The sequence below is a fragment of the Patiria miniata genome, unplaced genomic scaffold (assembly GCF_015706575.1).
Source record: "Patiria miniata isolate m_02_andy unplaced genomic scaffold, ASM1570657v1 HiC_scaffold_6, whole genome shotgun sequence".
Taxonomy (NCBI): Eukaryota; Metazoa; Echinodermata; class Asteroidea; order Valvatida; family Asterinidae; genus Patiria; species Patiria miniata.
The window spans coordinates 10,072,404-10,094,860 of record NW_024037073.1 but is presented as its reverse complement, the minus strand read 5'-3'; the positions used below and the strand labels follow the sequence as shown (position 1 = coordinate 10,094,860).

Genomic DNA, 22,457 nt, shown 5'->3' with positions numbered 1-22,457 from the left:
CATGATCAGTACAGAAAGAAATGCATCATTCAGACCTTTCATCCAATATGGGCGACTCCAAATACAGCGTGCCACCAAGAGGTTGCAGCGGAAGGTTCATTTTCGCAGTGCATTGTGGGAGACGGTCGACAGAATTGGGTCGACCCAATTCTGAGAGCTCTGTGGGCTTGACACCGATTTGAGTACGTATGGCACGAAGTACGTACAAATATTATATCCTGAATGAGCACGAGGGCGGATCCAGAACACAATATTTTGGGGGGCCAACTATTTTTTGGTCCCCCAAAAAGTGGGTCCAAAAAATGACGGCAAGGGGCTTGGCTCAGGGCCCGCTTAGGGGCCCCGAAGTTTTGTGATTCTACATTGTAGATGCTCTGTGGTGCGAGTTGAGGCAATTTCTGACCACTTTAACCAAATTTTTTGTGAGGAAAAGATTGTGGTGTACGCAGTGCCTACCTTTTTTTGCGACGTCACTTTAAAAAAAAATTGAGTTCGTTTTATTTGGGGGGGGGGGCCATGGCCCCTGTTGGCCCCCTGGATCCACCCTTGAATGAGCACAAAACCGAACAATCTTTGTGGTCTTATAACCAAGTGAGGAGGTAAATTTGCTTGTGCACGGAATAAATTATTGAGTTGTTAGTTACCTCTTCATTCTTTTTGGCGGTTGTCTTGTCTTTTTAGTTGTGCTTAATCCACCAAGACTCACCGCTGTGACTGCCAAGTCCGAGTCAGCCCTGCTCATTAAGTGGCAGCCACCAGTTGATTATGGCGACTATCCCACAGCAGTCCAGAATCATTTGAACTACCAGCTGCGGTGCGAATACAAAGACTCCAATTCTTCCTGGCAGAAATGCTCTCCTGCAACCACGGTGAGATCCCATTTTGTCGCAATCTTGAGTCGGTTGATCTGCAAGGATGTTTGTCGTAATGGGATTTCATTTGTATTTATCCCAAAAACTTACCTACCAAATCATTATTAAAAAAAAAAAAACCGGATGAAAGGGCCCACGACATGAATTTTTACTTGGGCTCATATATTATGCAATTTACTCCTCTGAAATGTATGAAACCTAATTTGTCATCCCTTTTTGGTTAATTTAGTTGAAAAGTGCACTTCTTACACTTTTTAGCATTACAAATTTTCCATGCTTTTCTTGACAAATGAGGGCGCTGTTGTTCTGATGTCATTTCAGGAAGACACTGTTCAGTGTATGGGTTTTCTGTTAAAATTGCGAACCCAAAAATTGCTCATTGAATACATTTCTGGGGAAAACTTTGCTCATTGGCCTAATGTCATGTACTGAATCAACAACAGCAAATCACCAAAGAAAAAAATATGACAGCAAACTATCCAAATTTGTGGCACATTTTGATGTTAAAATAGCTGTAACAGTGAGGTTCTGCCTAAAATGGCATCACACTTTTGCTCATGAATATCCCATTCATAAATTACCATTCATAAATACCTTTTTGGCCTATAATCCAAACTTTTAGGTCCAAACGTCAAAACAAGTCCAAAACTATAAATTTCCAACGATTTTGTTCAACAATTTTACCTCATGTTTTTCGGGACAACTCTCTAGCTATGTCCAGTATTGTAAACAACTCCTTATATGGAAATTGGCGTGCGCATCGCACGCGGTGCACAACGCAGCTGTGCCGGTGTATTGTGAATATAGGACCATGAAATTCTGACTCACTGGTAGTATTGCACATGCCTTCATGAGAAGTTTGAATGTTCAACCATTAAAATGGTAAAAGGCACTGGATTTCATAGGAATCCAAATTTCATGTGACCCTGGAAAAGTGTTTACAGGCGTGCAACTTTTCCTTGGATCAGCTGATTTCCTCTTTCTTTACTTCGCATGTGTGCCATTAAAAATAGAAAAACACTGTGCAAAGTCTTAGAAAGAGTTGAATTTCCTCTTTTTTGGTGACTTCCCGGTTGCATGCCTGTGTTTAAGACCAGCCAGCCATGTCTTTATCAACAGTTAAAGACCGGCCACGTGACAGGCTCTCGACCAATAGGAATGGGTATTATTCATGAATGTATTACGTAGTCTACTTTGTTAATCTAACCCAAATAGCAACTACATTTGCATATTTCCCTTTGCCGGCTGGCCAATTCGCTAAGCGTTTAATCGCACAATAATACGCCTCTTGGCGCCCACCCATGATGCCATGCGTTGATCTTTCCTAGACAACAATTTTGCTGACAAATTTGCTGGGAAGGAGAGGGGGGGGGGGTGGGGGTGTCACGCTCACACCCCTCCAACGAGCGATACCCATGATTGCTGATAGGGTTTTTTTTGCCGTTATAACATTTTTGCTTTTCCCTCTCTATTTTTCTTCTCTTTACCAGGTGGCGGAGGCATGCAAATTCTGCAGCATCAGAAACTTGATTCATCCCAGCTACGATCTTGGCAGTTTGTCTCAACCCTACGGGTTGTATCGCATCAGCTTGAGAGGAAAAGCTCCATCTGCTAAACACTGGAGTGATTGGTCCAACATCAAATTAGGAAGAACAAGCGAAGCAGGTAAAACCAGGCTTTCAAACATTTGGAACTCTTCTGCAATTTGCAACTGTGAAAAAGGTCAGAACAAAAAGACTTGAATAAAACACTTCTTTAGTTGGCCATGTTAGCACTGCATAGCAGAAGTATGTCATTAGAAAATTTTGGTGGCCCAGTCTCAACTTCATTACTGTTTTTCTCAACAGGCATGACACCAGACTACTAAACAGTCCATCATTATTCGAAAAAAACTTGACAGGTTCCATTCTAGTCTTACACTTTAAAATTCAGATTGGGAGTCTTTGCTTTGTCATGTGAAATAATGGGGAATAGTCTCTTTTAACCCTAACCCCTTGAGCACTTTTACAAGAAAGTATCCTGAATCTGCCAATATCCACCAATTTTGTCATGTAAAAATATGTTGGTGGCCTGAGTCCATCAGAATCTGCCAGTTAGCCCATCAGAATCCACCAGTGTAGTGCATATACCTCGTAAACAGCAAACATATAGCCAAGGAGTTAAACTGTTGAAATACTGAATCCATCAAAGTCTCCCAACTGCTCAATATTGCAATATGGTGGTATCCTGAATCCAGCAAAATCCCGCAGTACCGATTGGCTTATAGTCCTGAATCCATCAAAATCCCTCAAACTTTTTTTGAATCCACCGAATTCCTCCTAAACAGGGGTGTGGATTTTGAAGGATTCATGATCAGGTGCATACGTTAGGGTTAAAATTTGAACTGAGCCCTCCATTTCGACTGGTGAAATTACTGAACGCATAAACTGTTCTTGTGCTCTACCGACTGAGCTATCCGGCCCTATGTTGGCGGGCGCCCCATTTTGTCCGTCTTTGCTCAAGGGGTACTAGTCAGAAGCCATAAACCCGTATATCATCGCATCAGTGCAACAAGGTCGTAACACTTTTCTGCAACAAAAATGTACAATTGTATCTCGCCCGAATACGCTCCATGCAACAAGGTCGTATCTCGACATCCATTGACTTTGTGTGTACATCCAGGCCATGTGAAGTGAGATACAACCTTGTGACTTTCTGAAACTCGCATTTTATGTATCTCCCATTCAGAGTTGTAACGAGTCACTGATTTTTGTGACTCGAGTCGAGTCAAGTCATTTTAAAGAAGTGACTCAAGTCGAGTTGAGTCATTTTAAAGAAGTGACTCAAGTCGAGTCGAGTCATTAGGTCAAAAGGTCGAGTCGAGTCGAGTCGAGTCAAATATTTAGCTTGAGTCAATTCGAGTCACGAATATTTGAACACTATATACCAAAATTTATAAAAGGATGCCATAAGTTTAACCAGCATTCAAATCCAAGAGCTTTATAAGAAATCGCCCAAAGCCAATGATGAAACTGCGAATTAGAAAATGTGTTTTGGTTCCTGGATAGTATTTTGTGCGTTCTAGAACCATGAGGTGGTAGTCTGTGACACGTTGTATATTTATACATGACTGCTATTCGCAAAGTGAAGTGAGCATAAATTTTGCACCGTAAGTCATTGCAAATACTTTTCGCAAAGTTTTGCTTTTATTTTTGGGACTCGAGTCTTATTAGCGTTCGCTCGAGTCGAGTCGAGTCTTCTGATGAGGGACTCGAATTGAGTCAAGTCAGTTGCTCGCAGTGACTCGAGTCGAGTCGAGTCATTTACCCTAAGGGACTCGAGTCGAGTCGAGTCACCAAAAAATGTGACTCGAGTCGAGTCGAGTCGAGTCATTGACTCGATTCATTACAACTCTGCTCCCATTTAGGAGATACGACCTTGTTGCACAGACAGGACGATATGTCATGCAGGGATCACACCCAAAGCCAAGATACTAGCATTATTACCAATGCTGCAAACCTAGGAAAGTTTCTCACTAAAACAATACTAAGGACGTTAACGGTTTGTTTATTCTGTGGCTCTTGTAATTGTTTATCTTTTCTCTTTTAGCTCCACTGTCCGGAGTAAGCCTGGGCCTAACTTGTATAGCAGTCAACAAGACAGCAACTGCAGCAGAGAGGAATGTCCAACTGTTCTGGCAGGTAGGTAGTCTGAGTATCACCCGTTATCCACGGAGCCAAGACTCCTGTATAACGTCTGATATGCCAAAGCATGCAGATTTTTGCGATCTCGCGCCACAGCCAGTCGGAGTCGACTTTACTCAATAGTGACGTCATTTCATAGCCAAATCAGGACTAAAACTGTGATTAGTCAATTCGAATGCAGTGTTTTGTTATACAACAGCCGGGCGCGTGTCGCGTAACATCATACAGAGCGCCTGACCACAAGTCTTTGTTGCTGTGTCTAGGTTTTTTATCCATGTCTATGACGCGACAATGGTGAATGACTGAAGACTGGATATAGAAAGCCCCTGCTGATTGGTCAAAATGGTCTACAGACCTTTATCACTCTGCCACCATTTCAGTCATGTATCTAATAACAGGACTGAATGATAATGTTTTCCGTGCAAAAAAGAACCAGTCTATTTTTCCTTCCAGCCTCGCTTTGGTTAAGTTGGTCTGAATGGGAAAAAAAAATCAAGATGGCCACAACATGATAATGGTCTATTGCTTGCTTGCAGCCACTGCCCGAGTACAAGATGAATGGATTGGTTCTGTATTATGTGATCAACGTCAATGGCTCGTTATTTAACGCAACAGGAAACTCCAGCAGTCACTTGGAAAGAGGTGAGTACGTGTAGCAGAACCAGTGGTAACAGGCTCTGTGCATGAACAGTAGAGGGCGCTCTTCTGCCAGTCATGAGAGCTCCAGTGAGAGAGGCACCACGTACACGCACACGGTTCCATGTGGGGCAGCTGGGGGTGCAACCAAGTCCATGTATATGTAAAAAGGCCAAAAATCCATCCGTCGAGCTCGTGAATAATTGTTATACATTCAAATCATTCTGTATCTCTCACTTTCAAACTACTGGTTCTGATTTTCAAATGCATACATGGATTAGCCCCAATTTACCTCCTAGAATTAATCAACAAATATCAACCACCAAGAACCCTCCGCTCTAGTTCCAAAGATCTTCTTACTCCTTATCCAGTTACCACCAAATCATACGGTCAACGTGCCTTTCAATTCACTGCTCCCAAACTATGGAATGATCTCCCTAACCATATCAAAACCTGTCCCACCTTGGATCAATTCAAACAACTTGTTAAAACTCACCTGCTCACTTGCACAGGGGAGAAAGAGACTTAATGTGTTATGTGCTACATAAGACTGTTTATTATTATTATTATTATTAGAGTTCTGAGCCATGGAAGTGGGGGTTGAAGACATTACTGCACCTCTGGCCTGGACTTGGGGCTTTTAATTCTGAGCATTTCGGATGCAATTGGGTCTGAAAGTGGCTCTGCTTAGCTATGTTGTGGAGGGAATCCTTTTTCAAATAGCTAATTTTTCAGTTTGGGAAATACCTTTTGTGTTGGGGGTGGTCTTTGGGGGAGAATACCAAACTCGCTTATTCTCTTTTAATTCGGGCGATTCACAATGCAGTGCGCCACCAAGAATTTGCCACGGAGAGTTCATTTTTCCCAGTGCTTCATGGGAAATGGTCGACAAATTCGCAGCACGGGACATTTGAAATTGTTATTTTTTCCGGTCAGCAGTTTCGTAAGCGTATGATTCCAGTATATATGCTTGACCTTTTGTTTTCGTAAATGGTGTTTTTTGTAAGGTGGCAGAATGCGATGCCCAAGTCTATAACAAATTAGCTCAAGTTGTCTACTGACACTCATTTAAATGGGCCATGTTTTGTCGACCTTAAACTTGAAAAATGGACTCTCCATGGCAAACTCTTGGTGGCGCACTGCAATGTGAATCGCCTGAATTGTTGAGGGAGTACTTGTAAACAGAGTTCTTGCAACTATAACTTTAAATGGATGCATGAGGTTGTGCAACATTCCAGCTTGCTCCACCATGTCCTGCATTTCTGTGCCACAAATACAGTGAAACGCTGTTATGTCGAACATTATTATAATTTCTGTGAAGCTGACTATTCAATAAATAGCGCCCTTCAGACTACATGCCGACTATTGAGTTAATTTGATCACACAGTTTTTGAGCATACTACCTACAGCAATTGGTGGCTTTCCCCTTCTATTCCTTGGGGAAATTATAGCCACTAGATGCTCATCTGTTGATATTTTTCAACAACATGTTTGGTATGTTTTGTACACAAAAATCAGGAGCCAAGGATGATGTTCGGTATAGCCGAATGTTCGGTATAGCAGTGTTCAGTATAGCGACGTTCCACTGTATTAGCACAAGGGCACAGAGTGTGCATAGGTGTGTTGTGCACATTCAGTTTGACTTTATTCATGCGCAATGCAAGAACTTGACGTGATAACCGGCTTCGAACTAGTGTAAAACAAATCCAAAAATAATAATTCAGCATTTTTCCCCAGCTTTTGATAATGACTCCTTTCAATTGTTTTGTTGTTTTGTTTTGGGTACAGGTCTAAACCCATACAAGTACTACCAAATTTCTATTGTCGGGTTCAACTCTGTTGGTGCCACAGACGAAGATACTTGTGAAGTGCATCCCATGCCTGCAGGTAAAGCCATTAGAATATTTCTATCCTTTGACATTAACCCTCCTATGCAAACATACATTCTGTTGAGTGGTGTGGCCTCGTGATCTGGAGCATTGAATTCGTGGTCTGCGGGTAATTCTGCAGGTTGTGTGTTTGTGTCTAGCCTGTGGCTATTGTGCGTGCGCCCTTGGGCAAGGCACTTTTTCACTCATTGCTTCTCTCCACCCAGGAGTAAATATGTACCTGTGAGGGCAGAGATGGTTATTGTGGTTGATTTTAGCTGCTTTGTGCCAAAAGGGCAGCATCGAGCTGTATACTCCCCAGGGAGCTGAGATGGTATTTGGAATGTTTCATTGGCCCAATGAGCAGGGTAATAATGATGTAGCGCCTTGAGCACCAATAATGGTGGATATGTGCGCTTTATAAATACCCATTTTTATTTTGTGGCAAGTTGTCCTTGCAGTCAAAATCAAGTGACTGTTTTCAACAGTTAAGAATTTCCAGCCAACATACATGTAAAGCAGGATTGACTGGCTGGGACTGTTTATGTAACTTGATATAGCTATGCTTTGACTCTGGGTGAGTGATACAACAGCTGTGACTACAACTTGCCTGCTTGGTCTTTTTTTTTATCTCCGTATTCAGTAGCATGAAATGGCTAAGAATATTTCTATTCCCCCGGACGGATTGCTAGTCCGTCGCAGGTTACTCCCCAGCTAATGCTGGTACCCATACTCCTGGGTGGAGAGAGGCAAGTGGGGGTGAAGTGGCTTGCCCAAGAACACAACATATGGCCAGCAGCTGGAGTTGAACCCATGACCCTCTGATCATGAGTCACAAAACCACACTCCCCCCACAACTGAACCGCGTTGTAACTGCATCCTTCGCAATTCAGCTCCTGCTACGAGTAAGGATGACTAATCCCCAAAATGTATTTTTGTATTGTTTAATTTGACCTGATCCAGCAAGAACTCTGCGATGATAAGCAAGAGGTCATGGGTTCTACTAGTCCCTCCCGTGTACACTTGTGAAATTTTTTCTTGCACAAACTCTCAGAGGAAGTGCGATGCTGAAAAGTATTCTGTTGGTAAAAGGCAAAACCCAATATTGAAATTTGCTGAACAAATAGGGGTTTCTTTTTGGTATCTTCTTTTTTTTGCTCCAGTTGTTGAAAGTTCCACCCCAGTGGTTGCAGGCATAATAGTGGCGACACTCCTCTTCATTGTTTGTATCATCGTTCTGGTCTATGCCTGGCAGAGAGTCAAGAAGTCAATGGTTCACATCCCAGACATCAGACTGCCAAACTACATCCAGGTAAAGTTATGAACTCTGTGCAGAAACCGCAGATGGCACTTTGGTTTTTTAGAAGGCGGCTACGTGCAAAAAACAAGTTCAAAATGTCGAGTTAATCCAACTGGTTCTTCTCAGAACCACACAACTCACAAAGAGAAATCATCCACATTGTGTTACCGCAAACCTCCTTTCCAGTAAACAAAATACAAAACATGTGGGAGTTCTTCACTTAAAGATATAGTCCATCATTTGTAATTTGTGCATTTTGTTCGTTTGAAGCAACAAAAGAGCTCAAAATCTAAAGAAGGGTACTGAACAGCTAACCTGATTAAGTTTCAGCTCAGCTTCAGCTGTATATTCCGAGAAAAACAACATTCTAGGATCTCAATTTCAAATCAAAAGTTGCTGAATCATGTTTTGAATTGGGCCTGAATTCAGCATCTGAGACACGTTCTCACTGAGTCGACTGAGCCAGTTACTTTTTGGATAGCTGCAAATGATGGACTATAGCTTTAAACTTGAGTATAAACTATGGAAGGACAATAGGAGCCCAAGACCTCAGAAGGGTTTTGTGTACAAACTTATGCGAGATGTCAAGAAAAAGTCCAAACAACTGGAACAAAAGAAGACATCAAATAAGGGTCCTCAGAAGTAAAGTACATTTTTAAATTTCTTTTTTGTTTACAGACGGACAACTTGTACACATATGGAGGTCCCCATCGGGGCCCCATCCGTGAGAAAGAGAGTTACGATGAGTTGATCAACTCTACCCTGTTCGTGGATCTGACTCCAGAGTCAGACAGCTGTGATCCCTGCTGCAATGGAGTCATGACCAATGGCTTTGTCATTGACAAGGGCCAGAGCAAAGAACCCATTTTGGAGCCCCTGGAGAACCGGCGCAAACACCCGCTGCTAAGCGCTAGGAGGACCAACAGTTTGGTCAACGAGAACTACTCACTGGCTCCGACAGAGCAAGAGGCCCTTCTCAGCGACGACCCATTCCTGCCGGAGGTGGAGCCTGACAAGTGCGAAGAGCCGTCGGGAGATTACTCCCACCACTATGGCGGCTGGAAAGACAGTGCTCTAAGTATCCGCAGCGGTGGCAGCTACATGCATCTGAGGGAGGAAGATGCTGCCAGCTACTCCAACATGACGGATGGAGGGCTGACCCCTATCAGCGAAGACGGCCAAAGAGTGGGGAAGGATAGGTTAGGGGATGCACAGGAAACCAGGCCAGAATCATTACCACAAGATGGTGCCAACAGACCAGACCTGGAGCAGCTACCTCGAGATGTTTCTGAATGTCCCTACACTGTCATGGGTATTGGCAATGTCAAAGGAGGATCTGGGAACTTGTCCCAGCATCCTGGCTTTCCTGAAAATGACGGCCATGGTTCCTCTTACATCGATATGAAAAGGAAAGGGAGCCAGGAATTAAGGGACCAACCTCGTCAGAACCTGCCAGGTAGTCAGCATGACCCCAAATCTCTTAGTGACTCTCATCCTTGTGCTGTTGATGACAAGTCTCTTGAAGCTGCTCAGGACGACCCTTGCAATACCCTTGGAAATTACGTCCAGCAGGGATTGTTTCTGTCTCCGTCTCCCAAACTTCCGTCCTCTCGGTCCGGATCTCCAAGACCTAACCCCTCTGGCAGGACAACTCCAAGACTGTTGGAATCTTGTTCACCCACACAACCCAGGGGTGACACAGATCCCACTGAGAATCCAGTGCAGGGTTTGCCTGGCCACTCCCGGCTTCTGTCCCCTCCAAACCAAAGTGTCGAAGCGCCGAGCTCGTTGGACTCGCCAGACAGTTCACAGGATGACATCCAGCCATATGTCTTGAACACCTGTGTTCTGTCTGGTAGTGCTGAGCCATTGCTGGCGAATCCACGTCCAGATGCAGCCTCACCTCAGCCCCTGTGTGAGAGTCATCCCAGTCAGGATAGCGACTGCAGTTCCTCCGTCTCACTGAGCAATGGGGATTCGTTGAGTGAGAGCACGCCTCTCATGTTGAATGACAGTGACGTTTCTGAACGCTCCTCTCCATCGGATGAAGAGGGCAGGGCAAATCACGCGGCTGTTGCTGGTAGTGAGCCTGGTACTGGTTCCAGCACAGCTAATGGTGAAGGGGGCTACATCACTGTGGGTCAGCTGCCTCCACCAGCCTCAGCCAGTGCCGTAAACGGTGACAAATGTGCTAATCCAAATGTGGATGATGGTCCTTACGTCACGCCAGACCAGCTACAATCCCTGACCAAAGCTAGCAGCGCGGCCGACTCTGGCACTGGGGATACCAGTTGCAATGGTGAAATAGATTCTGAAATGGGCAGTTACGTCAGCCCAGATGAGGTAGCCAAGTGGGCTGTGCCAAAAGCGGCAAACACAAAGTGCAATGGATTGGAGAACGATGCGTCCAATGATACGAACAGTGACTATGTTACCGAGGCACAATTGCGAGAGATGATAAAAAGCAGTACAAAGGACGCACCTTGAACAGTAACAGCTACAGAAAGGTTTGGAATGTGAATTTTGTGATGAAATTGCTATTTTGATAGCAATACAAAAGTTGTTCACCTTTGAGTGAGACGTGAAACCAAAAAGTTGGCACCTCTACTTGTACACACACATGTAGATGTGAATATAAACGCTTCACATATATTGAACTATTTTCGGCCTGGGGTGATCATTTCTCGCAGGCTAGAGTGGTTCCTACCTCATCCCCATCAGAATTGGTAATGTATGGGCCAGATTAGTTTTAGGTGTGTATGTTAGTGTGTTAAAGTCAATGCCTTTATTCAGAGGATTAAACACACCAAAATAGAAAATGAAACTTGGCATTCATAGAAAAGAATAAATTTGTTGGAAAGCACAGACAGTATCTCTAAGTCACAAGTTTTTTGTTTCTTTATCGGGGCCGTATCATAAGTCCGACACCTCATAGGTCCGACGCCTCATAAGTCCAAAATTTCGGACTTATGAGGCATCGGACTTATGAGGCATAAAATTTATTTATTCTCTTCATAGGTCCGAGGTGTCGGAGCTATGAGGCGTCGGACTTATGAGGTGTCAGACCTATGAGGCGTCGGACTTATGGGCCTTTATTTGGTTGGGGAATACGATTTTGTCGGACTTATGAGGCGTTGGACTTATGAGCGGACCCCACTTTATCATACACAATATTTTCTTATTGTACGTGTTAATATATTATATACAGGTGTATATAAGATTAAAAAATATATATAAGATTTGTAGGCACGTGTACATACTGTACATATGATGTACCTTTATCTTTTAAATTGAAAAAAAAATAATAACATCTATATCGACCATTTTTTCTTCAGATACCACTTTACCAGGGTGTACATGTACATTGTGCTGTGGTGGCCTACATGTACAGTGTATTTTTCTTTTTGGCCGTAACGTTGTCATTGTGGTTGTTGTATGCATACACACGGTACAGGTAAACAATGTCTAGTGACCAAAAATATATAAATAGTTTCCCTGTGTATTGAGTAAAAAGTTGAAGAGTTTATTTCCAAAATGCGATACACTTCATTCTGTTCCCATTTAGAATCCTGCTCTCTTCTGGCTGCCCAAAAGCAATTTCGCCGGCTTCTATACTTAAAGGGAAAATACAACATTTGCAAACATTGAAAAATAAAACTACCAAGTTGTTACGAAATACCTCACTAGGATGTTGGTAAATGACAGTCTAAAGCATCCTGTAAAATTAGGGCACCTGGTGTGAAGTCATTTTCAAGAAAAAATGATAGTTTTGTTTACATTTCCAACGGTGGTGGTCGGCTAACCACCGTTGGAAAAACCTAACTGTTTTTCAACTACTCATCCAAATTTACCTGGTTTTTTTCAGACCAAATTTTGTTTTCTATTGGTTGCATGTTCATGAACGGGTGCAGGCCAGCTAGACTGGTTCCCTTACCTTACCATTTTCCGGCATTTTTTATCCATTTCATCTTTAGTGGAGTCAGGGAACCAGACTACTTGAACATTTTTGGTTTTATTGGTTTTCCAGCATTTTCGAACACAAAACTTTAAACATGTCAGTGTAACAATATTTGTAGTTCATTTCTGAAAATTACAGCGAAAGCCAATAATGTACATTCCCTTTAAACAGGGAAGAGAAAAATGACGTTTTGGATATAAACTCTTCATTTTCAACTAGTAATGAGTTCTTCACTGAATTACGCACACAATTGTACATAGTATGAATATTGGGGGTGTAAAGTTAGCAATTTTAATGATACAATACGTATTATGATACTATTTTTATAACTAGCTGAGTTACGGTGTTGTCTCAGTGAAACTTAATCTGTGATGCTTAAAGTGACTATACAACATTTGCTTTTGCTGTAGTTTTTCAAAAAATGGATGGGTTTGGGGTTAGTATTTTGTAGCAAATATTATTACACTGACTTGTTTGAGGTTTGTGTTCGTAGACGCTGGAAAAACTAAGAAAACAGTCTTGTAACTGTAGTCTGGTTCCCTTACCCCACGTATGATGAAACGGAGTAATTTATATACATCGGGGAATTGTAATGTATGGGAACATATCTAGCTGGTTTGTAACCATTTATAGGTATGTATTTGATTGTAAACAAAATGCGGACTAACTAAATATGGTTAATTGGGGGCAGTATTTGAAGGGAAAAAAACAGTTTTTGGCCGACCAGCATTGGAAATTGATACAAAAATACCACTTTTCTTGAAACTGACAGCACACCAGGTGCCATGATTTTACAGGATGCTTTTAGACTGTCATTCACTAACAGTCCAGTAAGGTATTTTGTGATAATTTGGTAGTTTTGTTTTCTGATGTTTGCAAATGTTGTACATGTATATACCCTTTAATTGTCCTCTCTAAGTAGCTTTTATTGAACTCAATGTTTCAGACAATCCTTTGTAAAGATATAGCCATGTAGACGTTTGTAGAATAACCCAATTTTCCCATTGCTGGGACACTGGGACCATTTTGGGATGCTCTTTTTGGATGCCCCTGTGCTCAAGTGCACATCACAGAAAACTGACACCACGTGTGCCTTTTTTTGTCAGGTTTAAAACATGTCTTTGAAGATGAGTAGATTTTGTGTGTTGTGTGTGTGATTTGCACTGCACACTGTAGCATCCCAACAGCGGCCAAAACCAATACAGCAATGGCAAACTTGGATTATTCCATATTCTTATACCTCATACATATTCATGATCAGGAGCTGATTTCCTACTGGTTCATTCACCATCACATGTTATCAATAGCTAGTTTTGCAGTTTATCAATGGCACACACTAGGTTTCACGCACAGGTTAAAATGGCATGCATAGTAGACTAGCACACGGGCTACTCCATGTACTCGTGCGCTTGTGTACTATGCATGTGCTCTTGTAACGAAGCAATTGTGGAAGTAACGCATGGGGGAAGTGCGCATGTGCAAACATCCCCCTAGCTCTGTGTAAAGATAAGGGCACACGCACGTACAGCAATGTTTTGCCAAGAAAACTGATGCAGTGATGCATTACTCGACAAAATTGTGGTGAATATGTATGCGGTGTAGTAAAGTAAAATATGGTTTATTTCGGTTGGATAGTTGACATTAACTCCTCTCAGTATTATAAGTTATCCCGCGAGCGCGAGTGGAACACGGAATAATGTAGTGCGTCTGTGTCCCGCATACGGCCGAGTGGTTTGTGGGACACAGACGCACTACATTTTCCGTGTTCCACGAGCGCGAGCGTGATAACGAATTTATCTTCAAACAAACTTGACGCACAGTAAAGATGGAACACGCACGTTGTACACTTTTCAGCAGTTATCCTATTGCACGTGCGTGTTGTACGGAATGGCGCTCGCATCTTAGAAAAGCGCAATACGCGGAGTGCGGTATGAACCGAGGACGTGCTACATGGTTATATGTAGCACGGCTTGTTGCCATGGATCGACCAATCAGGATCGAGGATTCAAGTTTGCTTGAAGATACTGGAAGTTGACAGACTACCAGTAGCTCCCTCGGCTTTGCCTGGGGAACTTGTCTGTCAACTTTCAATATCTCAGGAAACTAATATCGACTATCCGCCCTCAAACCATGTTTTTTTGTACATTGTAAATATTAAATAAGACTACATGTATACAAAAGAACATGAAAAATCTTTTTGTAAAAAAAATCCAAATTGTGGCATACTTGTACAGTGTGCAGATGTAAAAATCATGAAGAGTGATACCACGTATCAATTTGTTCATTTGTTTGTACAATTTGTATATTATTTGTCCAGTACAATTGCTCTGGTTTTTGTACATAAGTGATCAGTGAGGCAGTATAAGAATTCAGTTCAAGAATTGTGAGAGCGATTGCACAGAAACCCAGAATTCCATCCATAGGGCATGTAGGGCAGTGTGGCATTACCTGTTGTACATCGTGATCAGCCGAGCCGATGAAAAGATCTTTTCATTAACACGTAAATTTTCACCTGTTGCCATCTGTAGTACCCATGGCCTTCAGCTCCAGGCTCACGACTCAAGAACCATTCAGTTTTATGAAAATGGGTCTGGGAATGAGATAAGTAGATTTCAGAAGTTCCTGGATGTCCACACCATCCTATTGTATACAAGTGTAGAAGTTCTACTCAACTTTGGCATTGATCCACAATCAGAATGTCGTTGATGGCCTTCCTCAAAAAAATTCCACAGATTCCTACATGTAAGAGCAGATTATCACAAAATTAAAATAAATATGCTACATAAAAAAACACCTTTTTTTAATTGAAAAGAAAGTGAGAAAGCTATTTGGAATGGATGCTTTCACTTTCACATTTGAAGTAATTTTAGATAAATTGAGCTCCCAAAATGTAACAGAACAACAGTGACCCCAAAAAATCTGTCAATTGTATCATTGTGGGTATGCTTAAAGGTAGAGTAAATCATTTGTAGGTTGTGCATTTTTCTTTCTTTTGAAGCAACAAAAGTGCTCAAAATCTAAGGAAGGATGGTTAACAACTAACCCGGTGTATGTTTTAGCTCAGAGAATGCTGTGCATGTATATTCCGAGAAAACAATATTCTAGGATCTCAATTTCAATTCGTTGCCGAGTCACATTTTGAATTGCACCCAGAATCAGCATCCGGGACACATTCTCATTCAGCCTATAGCAGCTAGTGCTACGCAATGTCACGCACTGAACTGATAACAACCGTGCATGTGTGCATCATGTCAACGCTTGCGTGCACCCATTCACGGTTTGCCAGGTTGAAAACAAACTACTAACGAAAATTTCACAAAATGCGTTTTAACTTCAGATGCATCTTTGGAAATTTACCTTCTTTATAATTGTTTTCTTCAAAAGGACAGCATGTCAAAAAGAACAATTTCACAGGGAGCGCCATTACTATCTTTAAACCAAGAATGCTTTTTAACAACAATTTCATCAGTTACTTTTTTGGTAGCTGCAAATGATCTACTATTGCCATAAAAAAAGAAAGAGCCCACGGTAAAAATCATTCAGTTTCAATGATTCTGCTAAGAATTTCTTGTCGTGAAAATGTGACGTATGTAACAAGTGGTAGAATAATTCATGCTTGCGGAATTCTGAATATTTGTAAATAAGATGAACCTTGATATGGCTATACAAAAGAAGAGTATTATTAGCAGTTGTCATGGTGGCTTCACAATTGTGAATAGTGTTTATAACCAATATTCTGGCTTCAAAAATTTCACTGAAAATAACAATGGAGTATATTCAGTCTATTCTTCTAACAGTATTATATGAATACAGAATATATAATGTACTTTTTTGTGTTGTGAATATGTAAATATTTAAATTTATATAAAAAAAAAATCAATGTCTATCGTATTTGCTTGGAGAAAGATGTCTTGTAAAAATCTATGGTTAATTGTAATGCTGAAATTATATCTTCTTTGTTTTCCCCCATTTTTTGTGTCGCGATTGTTTGAAATTGTACTAATGACATGTGTTTGCAGCTGTTTGAAATGTTTTATTTTCTAATGATTTTAATGAATCACTCTTTCTATCTGATATCAATTCTATTTCATACTGTAAAAAATTACAGCAAATTGTTTAATATTAAGTGTGTTTATGTAAAAGTTATTCTAAAAAGTATATCTATCGGAGCATATCTATTACTTGGGGTGTACAAATTAATGTTCTTATTCATGTACGTGTGTGTATTAAAAGTAAAGGCCTTGGCTCTATATGTTGTGTGTGGAATACTTCATTCAACAATTCTGTAACCCCAACCCCACTCCACCCCAACCTGTCCCAACTGCCCCAACCCAACCCCATCCTGCCCCACCCAACCCCACCCCAACCCAACCCAACCCCACCCCACCCTAACCCAACCCCTCTCCCCACCCCAAGGATGTTGCTTCAAGTTGAAACTTTTTCAAGACTCCCTGTTCTAAACACTTACTTTTCAAAGGTCCCAGTTTTTACATATTTTTTGGACTTACTTGACTTGATTTCTCTTTTGTTTAAGTATTTGTAAGTTCATTTGGGTGGGCTGTGTGGATGAGTGGTTGTTGGTGTACCTTTGAGGAATAAAAATAAATGTTATTGATTCTCTGTATGGGTTACTGGCTTTGGATTGGGTTGTGTTGGTCGGGGTGGGGAGGGGAGGGGTATGCAGGAACCTAGGGGTAGACCCCCCCCCCCCACGTTTGAGGCCTGTTCCCCACCCACCCACCATATGTACGTACTTGAACGAAGGAGGGCGCTCTTTGGGACACGTGCCTGGTGGCGAGGCCTATTATGCGCGGCACACAGAAAAGTTACATAACGAAGTCAAATGAACAGTGCAGCGATGAAGGTTGTTCAGCAGTTTTTATAATACCTGTACAACTACAATATCGATTGTCCAATAATGGAATGTGTGGAGGATCGGGAAGCACTCCACGGAGTAGCTTACAAAGGCACAGGTGAAAGTGGAGATTCGTGCCCGGGGCCGACAGGTCGAGCAGACGACGCGGGATATGTTGACGGTGACAGCATCATGGCGCTGGAAGATTGGGCAGTCGCGCTGGTTGTCATCGGCTCCGTCTTAGCCGTGATGTGTCTACTGAGTTTTGTTTATTACTGGTTCGTTCTCCGGTACCGAGTCGCTTCCAGCAGTGTGTCAATGAAAGGCAAGACAATAATTATAACAGGTACGACAAGTCTGGCCTGGAAGAAGTAAATAGGCCTATGCCTATAATTTCAGGGAGTACAACTTTATTTTTAGTTGACATAATGACAATGTAAAATTTGACAGCCTGACTAGCCCTGGTGGACTCCCTTTCCTCCCTACGTATTGCAATGAAGACTTCGTCCAACCTGGGCTAACAGCCTGACGTACTTCTAGTACTTAAAGTAACTTGTTGTAGGCCTCCAAAACATGCTGCGTTTTATAGCCATATGGCCTGCAAATGACCCCTCAAAACTGGGCCAGATTTAATACTTTTTTGATATCCAAATAATACTTAACATTTCAGTGAGTTAAATGAAATGTCCCAAATTTGAGGAAACCCCGGCTGCTCGTAGCCAGCTACAGTTATGGTTGATCACCCTCAATATAAAAATCTTAATTCTCACTCAAACTGTAAATGTTATCTTCCCCAGTCGTGCCAGTATCGTCCCCATTCAAATCTGCACTGTTTTGACTGTTTAGTGTTGGAGAATTTTTTCATAAAAGGGAAGATAGCACCCTCTTTTGGCCATCCCCGACACACTTTCACTCCGTGGTTGTGTAGCCACTCTGGGGATCAACCTACATTCAAGGGTGGATCCAGAACACAATTTTTTTTGGGGGGGGCCAAAAAAAAAATTGGGTCCCCCCAAAAAGTGGGTCAAAAATTACGGCGTGGGGTTTGGGGCCCGCTTAAGGGCCCCGAAAAAATTTTGGATTCTAGATGCTCTGTGGTGCGATCTGAGGCAATTTCTGACCACTTTAACCAATGTTTTTTTGAGGAAAAGATGGTGGTGTACTCATTGCCTGAATAACTAGGACTCTACGGCCGAGTTTGGGCGGACTGTTCTTGACGCGGGTATTGTTCTTGCAAAACCCTGACAGATACAAATGTCGGTGGTGTGTGATCCTGTTCCGAGTGCAGTGTTCGTGGGTCGTGTTCCCGCCGTTCGAGTGCCAGAACAATATATCCGGGTCAAAAACAGACCGCCCAAACTCGGCCTACGAATCGCCTTTTTTAACATTTGGAGATGGTCGGGCGAAAGTAAGGTCCTAGGATCAAGGTTACCAATAACCTTTTTTGACCATTTTCACTTGTACTCCCTATCAAAATCTTCAGATTTCACCCCCAAAAACAGTCCTCAAACTGCCTGATTCGCCCCTGTAGGCTTCAGTGGGTATTGGAAATACAAATAGTGATGGTTAGGTTCACATACCTTTGGGAAGAAAAGAGAAATTTCACCTTCAATTCAGGAAACATCCTTGTGGCACACGCCTTGTTTGAGGCTTTTATTTTGAATTTAGGAAAAATTGAAGGTGAAATTTCTCTTTTCTTCCCCAAAGTACATGTGAACAGTTTGAGGGCTGGTTTGGGGGTGAAATCTGCAGATTTTGATAGGGGGTACAATGAAAATGGTCAAAAAAAGGTTATTGGTAACGCCATGTACTTTATGATCCTACATGTACATGTACACGTATGTAGGACCTACTAACTATCGCCCGACCATCTCCAAATGTTAAAAAAAGGCGATTCATACAGTCCTACCTGAAGTTACTCGGAATAACTTTTTCCTAGCTTTTAGGAGTGATTTTCCACGTTTTTATCTAAAAATTAAAAAACAAATTTAAATGTCAATAAGGCCACAAAAAAAAATATTCGGTCTCTGGTCAGACCAAAGTCACGGAATTGACGCGGGGACGCGGCTTTTTTTTTGGGGGGGGGGCTTTTCTTCTTTTTTTTTTTCAAGCTTGGATTGTACAGACAAGGTGGGGTACTATTTTGCTATTTGGTGTCCTCATGTACGGTACATTGGTGTCCTCCATAATTTGCCTTGGTGCTCTCGATCATTTGCCTTGGTGCAATTTCCCTTTCCTTGGTGCTCTTTTGTAAAAAAAAATTGAGGAGGTGCGGCAATAGAGGGCGCTGTTGGAGCTACCACGGAACATTTTGGAGAAAAAAAAGATTGACGCGCATGATTAAAATCGACGCGCGCGCTGACCAGAGACTGACTTGTTTTTTTTTTTGGCCTAATAAGTGCTCTTTTTTTTTTTTAAGTTTCCATAGAGTTCATTAATAACAAATTTAATAAATTGATCTATTCCACATTTTAGTTCAGTGCAACCCACATTTCCATGATTTTGCAGGAGCCTCGTCTGGCATTGGAAAAGCCACCGCCCTGGGTCTGGCCCGTCGCGGGGCGCACCTCATCCTCGCCTGCCGAAACGAAGAAAAGACGGCCCAAGTCATCAGCGAGGTCAAGCAGAAGGTACCTCAAGGACCGGAGATCTTATACCGTCACCTGAACCTTGCAAGCCTGCAATCCGTGCGGAAATTTGCCGAGCAAATCATCCAGGAGGAATCACACATTGATATTTTGATCAATAACGCAGGTAGGCACATTTAAAGCCACAGTCCATCATTTGTAATTTGTGCATTTTGTTCGTTTGAAGCAACCAAAGAGTTCAAAATCTAATGAAGGATACTGAACAACTAACCTGATGAAGTTTCAGCTAAGCTTCAGCTGTACATTCCGAGAGAAACAGCATTCTAAGATCTCAATTTCAAATCAAAAGTTACTGAATCATGTTTTGAATTGTTTTGAATTGCAGCTATACGCAAGGTCGCGCACTGATCTGACGAATTACAACAACCGCGCGCGCGTGTGCGTCGTTCCAATACTTGTGCGCGCTGCGCTGAATAACAAAACGAACTACTAATTTAAATTTTCCTACGGTGCTTCTTAAGAATCACCGTTGGAAATGCCTTCTTCTTTTCGTTGATTACTTCAAAATGACAGCTTGTCAGAAAGAATAATTTCACAGGGAGTTTAGTCCCCTTACTATCTTTCAACCAAGTGTGTTTTTCAACAATAATTACGCCAGTTACTTTTCGGATAGCTGCAATGATGGACTATAGCTTTAAGAGAAGAGTGCTGTGGAACTGAAATCCATACACTTTCCAGCAAAAGCTTAAGGTGTATTTATTGAGTACAACTTCACATTTACAAATGGATTCAACATCTACATTCATACTGGTCGAGGCAACCAGGCCTCCCCAATATGTCCAGGTTTTCGGTCAATTAATGGGGCAAAGTGTAAAAATTTTCAACAAAAATGGCTCCATTTTAAAAAAAATAAAAAATTGCAAACATACAGTTACATGTAGATAAAATGCAGTTCAGGGTGGGATGCTGTGTATTCATTTCCTTAAAAAAACCAAAACAAATATACCCCCCCCCTTGCTGGATATGGGCTTACTAAGAAATAAGTATAGTAAAGTCTGTCTTGAGCCAATGTGGCCCATCAGGCCGGCGTTTATCTCCGGTTGCATTAGCATGAAACGACTGAGAATATTTCTACTCCCCCTGGACGGGATGCTACATGTAGTCCATCGCAGGTTACTCCCAAGCTACATGTATAATGTGAGTACCCATGGGGGTGAAGTGGCTTGCCCAAGGACACAGCTTATGACCAGCAGCTGGGTTCGAACTCCTAGCCTCTGATCATGATAGTCACGAACCCTAACTACGGTACTAGGCCACACTCCCCCACTATAAACAAGGAATGAATTCACTTGCTAATGTTGCATTAAACATGGTTGACTGGCAAAAGGGCACATTTAAATGTCTTTTTTTTTTGTAATTCGGGCAATTCACAAGGCAGTGCGCCACCAAGAGTTTGCCATGGAGAGTCAACTTTTCAAGTTTACGGTCGACAAAATATGGCCCATTTGAATGAGTGTCAGTAGACACTTGAGCTTTGGGCAGAGCGTTCTGCCGCCTTACCAAAAATCACCATATTGATACATGTACAAAGAAAAGAATAGGCAAACATATACTCGAATCACACGCTTACGAAACTAATGACCAAAAAAAACCAAACAATTTCAAATGTCCCGCGCTGCGAATTTGTCGACCATCTCCCACAATGCACTGGGAAAAAATAACTCTCCGTGGCAAACTATTGGTGGCGCTCGGCATTGTGAATCGCCCGAATTGTACATGTACTTGTTTTGCATTTACACCAATTCTGAGTGAATAGGTACATGTTAAAGTCCAGCAACACTGAGCAGATACATGTACATGTAAATAGACTAGTCTTCTACATTTTTATTTCAACCAGGCAGCATTTTTAGAGGCATACATTTAGAGTGTACGTACAATTGAGTTAAACAGACAAATTACTTGCATACAAAATTTTAAAGTAATTTTTACATGCTAAACTCAAAATTACCAATGTACAATGTAACATTGTACATTATGTCACACGCTACATCAGTCGTTAATCTTAAACACATCTTTCTTCATAATAGTTTTTCAATTTTGTTTGTGTGAACCCAGCTCAGTAAAAATGAAGGAAAAAATGTTGCAACCTGACGCCACTTTTTGTCTTCATCTTAATGAAGGTCAGTCTTTGCAAAAATGATGATAAGACATGAATCTGGGACTGAGAAACATTTCCAATTTAGTTAGGAAATACTTTAAAAATTGTCTTGACTCTCCATAGACTTTGTACACAACCGCTGAAGTTGCGTCAGGTTGCAACATTTTTCCCCAAACGAAAAACTATTCTGAGCACGCAGTCACTGTGCACTTTAACACAGAGGCCCCTTCAATGGCAAAAGCATTATGCCAGCTATTGTTCAGAATGTCACTGTTATCAGTCATGGGACAATTGCTTTGTTGAATGCTTTTGCCATGTTTGCCATAAAAGAGGGCCTTTGTGAATGTACCAGTACAGTGTGCATGCATGTACAGCGATAGTGCTCGGAATGGTCTGTGGGGACCGTATGTTTTTTCCAACCTCAAATTGCAGAATCATTCATCAGAAATTGTGCACTGTTCAATAAAATGCGAGTAATTTGGTCAGGGTTATTAGCTTTCTGCAACAGCTGCTTGTACTGTACAGTAAGTTCTTATCAA

General features: G+C 41.8%; 2 protein-coding genes across 5 annotated transcripts in view; both read left to right on the top strand.

Annotated features, from left to right (window-relative positions):
* LOC119743031 overlaps window positions 1-11,346 on the top strand; it is a 53,274-nt gene extending 41,928 nt beyond the window's left edge. For 3 of the 4 annotated variants that reach the window (XM_038219346.1, XM_038219347.1, XM_038219348.1), the window contains exons 7-13: window positions 682-869; window positions 2,363-2,537; window positions 4,461-4,552; window positions 5,092-5,197; window positions 6,980-7,078; window positions 8,223-8,371; window positions 9,038-11,345. In XM_038219346.1, coding sequence (XP_038075274.1) covers window positions 682-869; window positions 2,363-2,537; window positions 4,461-4,552; window positions 5,092-5,197; window positions 6,980-7,078; window positions 8,223-8,371; window positions 9,038-10,846 — 2,618 coding nt within the window. In that variant the 3' untranslated portion in view covers window positions 10,847-11,345. Of the gene's footprint in view, window positions 1-681; window positions 870-2,362; window positions 2,538-4,460; window positions 4,553-5,091; window positions 5,198-6,979; window positions 7,079-8,222; window positions 8,372-9,037 lie in introns of all 4 variants that reach the window. The other variant, XM_038219349.1, reaches the window with a different exon arrangement.
* Window positions 11,347-17,139: 5,793 nt separating this feature from the next.
* On the top strand, window positions 17,140-21,883 carry LOC119742834 (retinol dehydrogenase 13-like). The gene is made up of 3 exons (XM_038219034.1): window positions 17,140-17,518; window positions 19,681-19,926; window positions 21,876-21,883. Exons 1-3 carry the CDS (start codon window positions 17,236-17,238, stop codon window positions 21,881-21,883), a joined length of 537 nt encoding a protein of 178 aa, XP_038074962.1. The 5' UTR covers window positions 17,140-17,235.
* The last annotated feature ends 574 nt before the right edge of the window (window positions 21,884-22,457 follow it).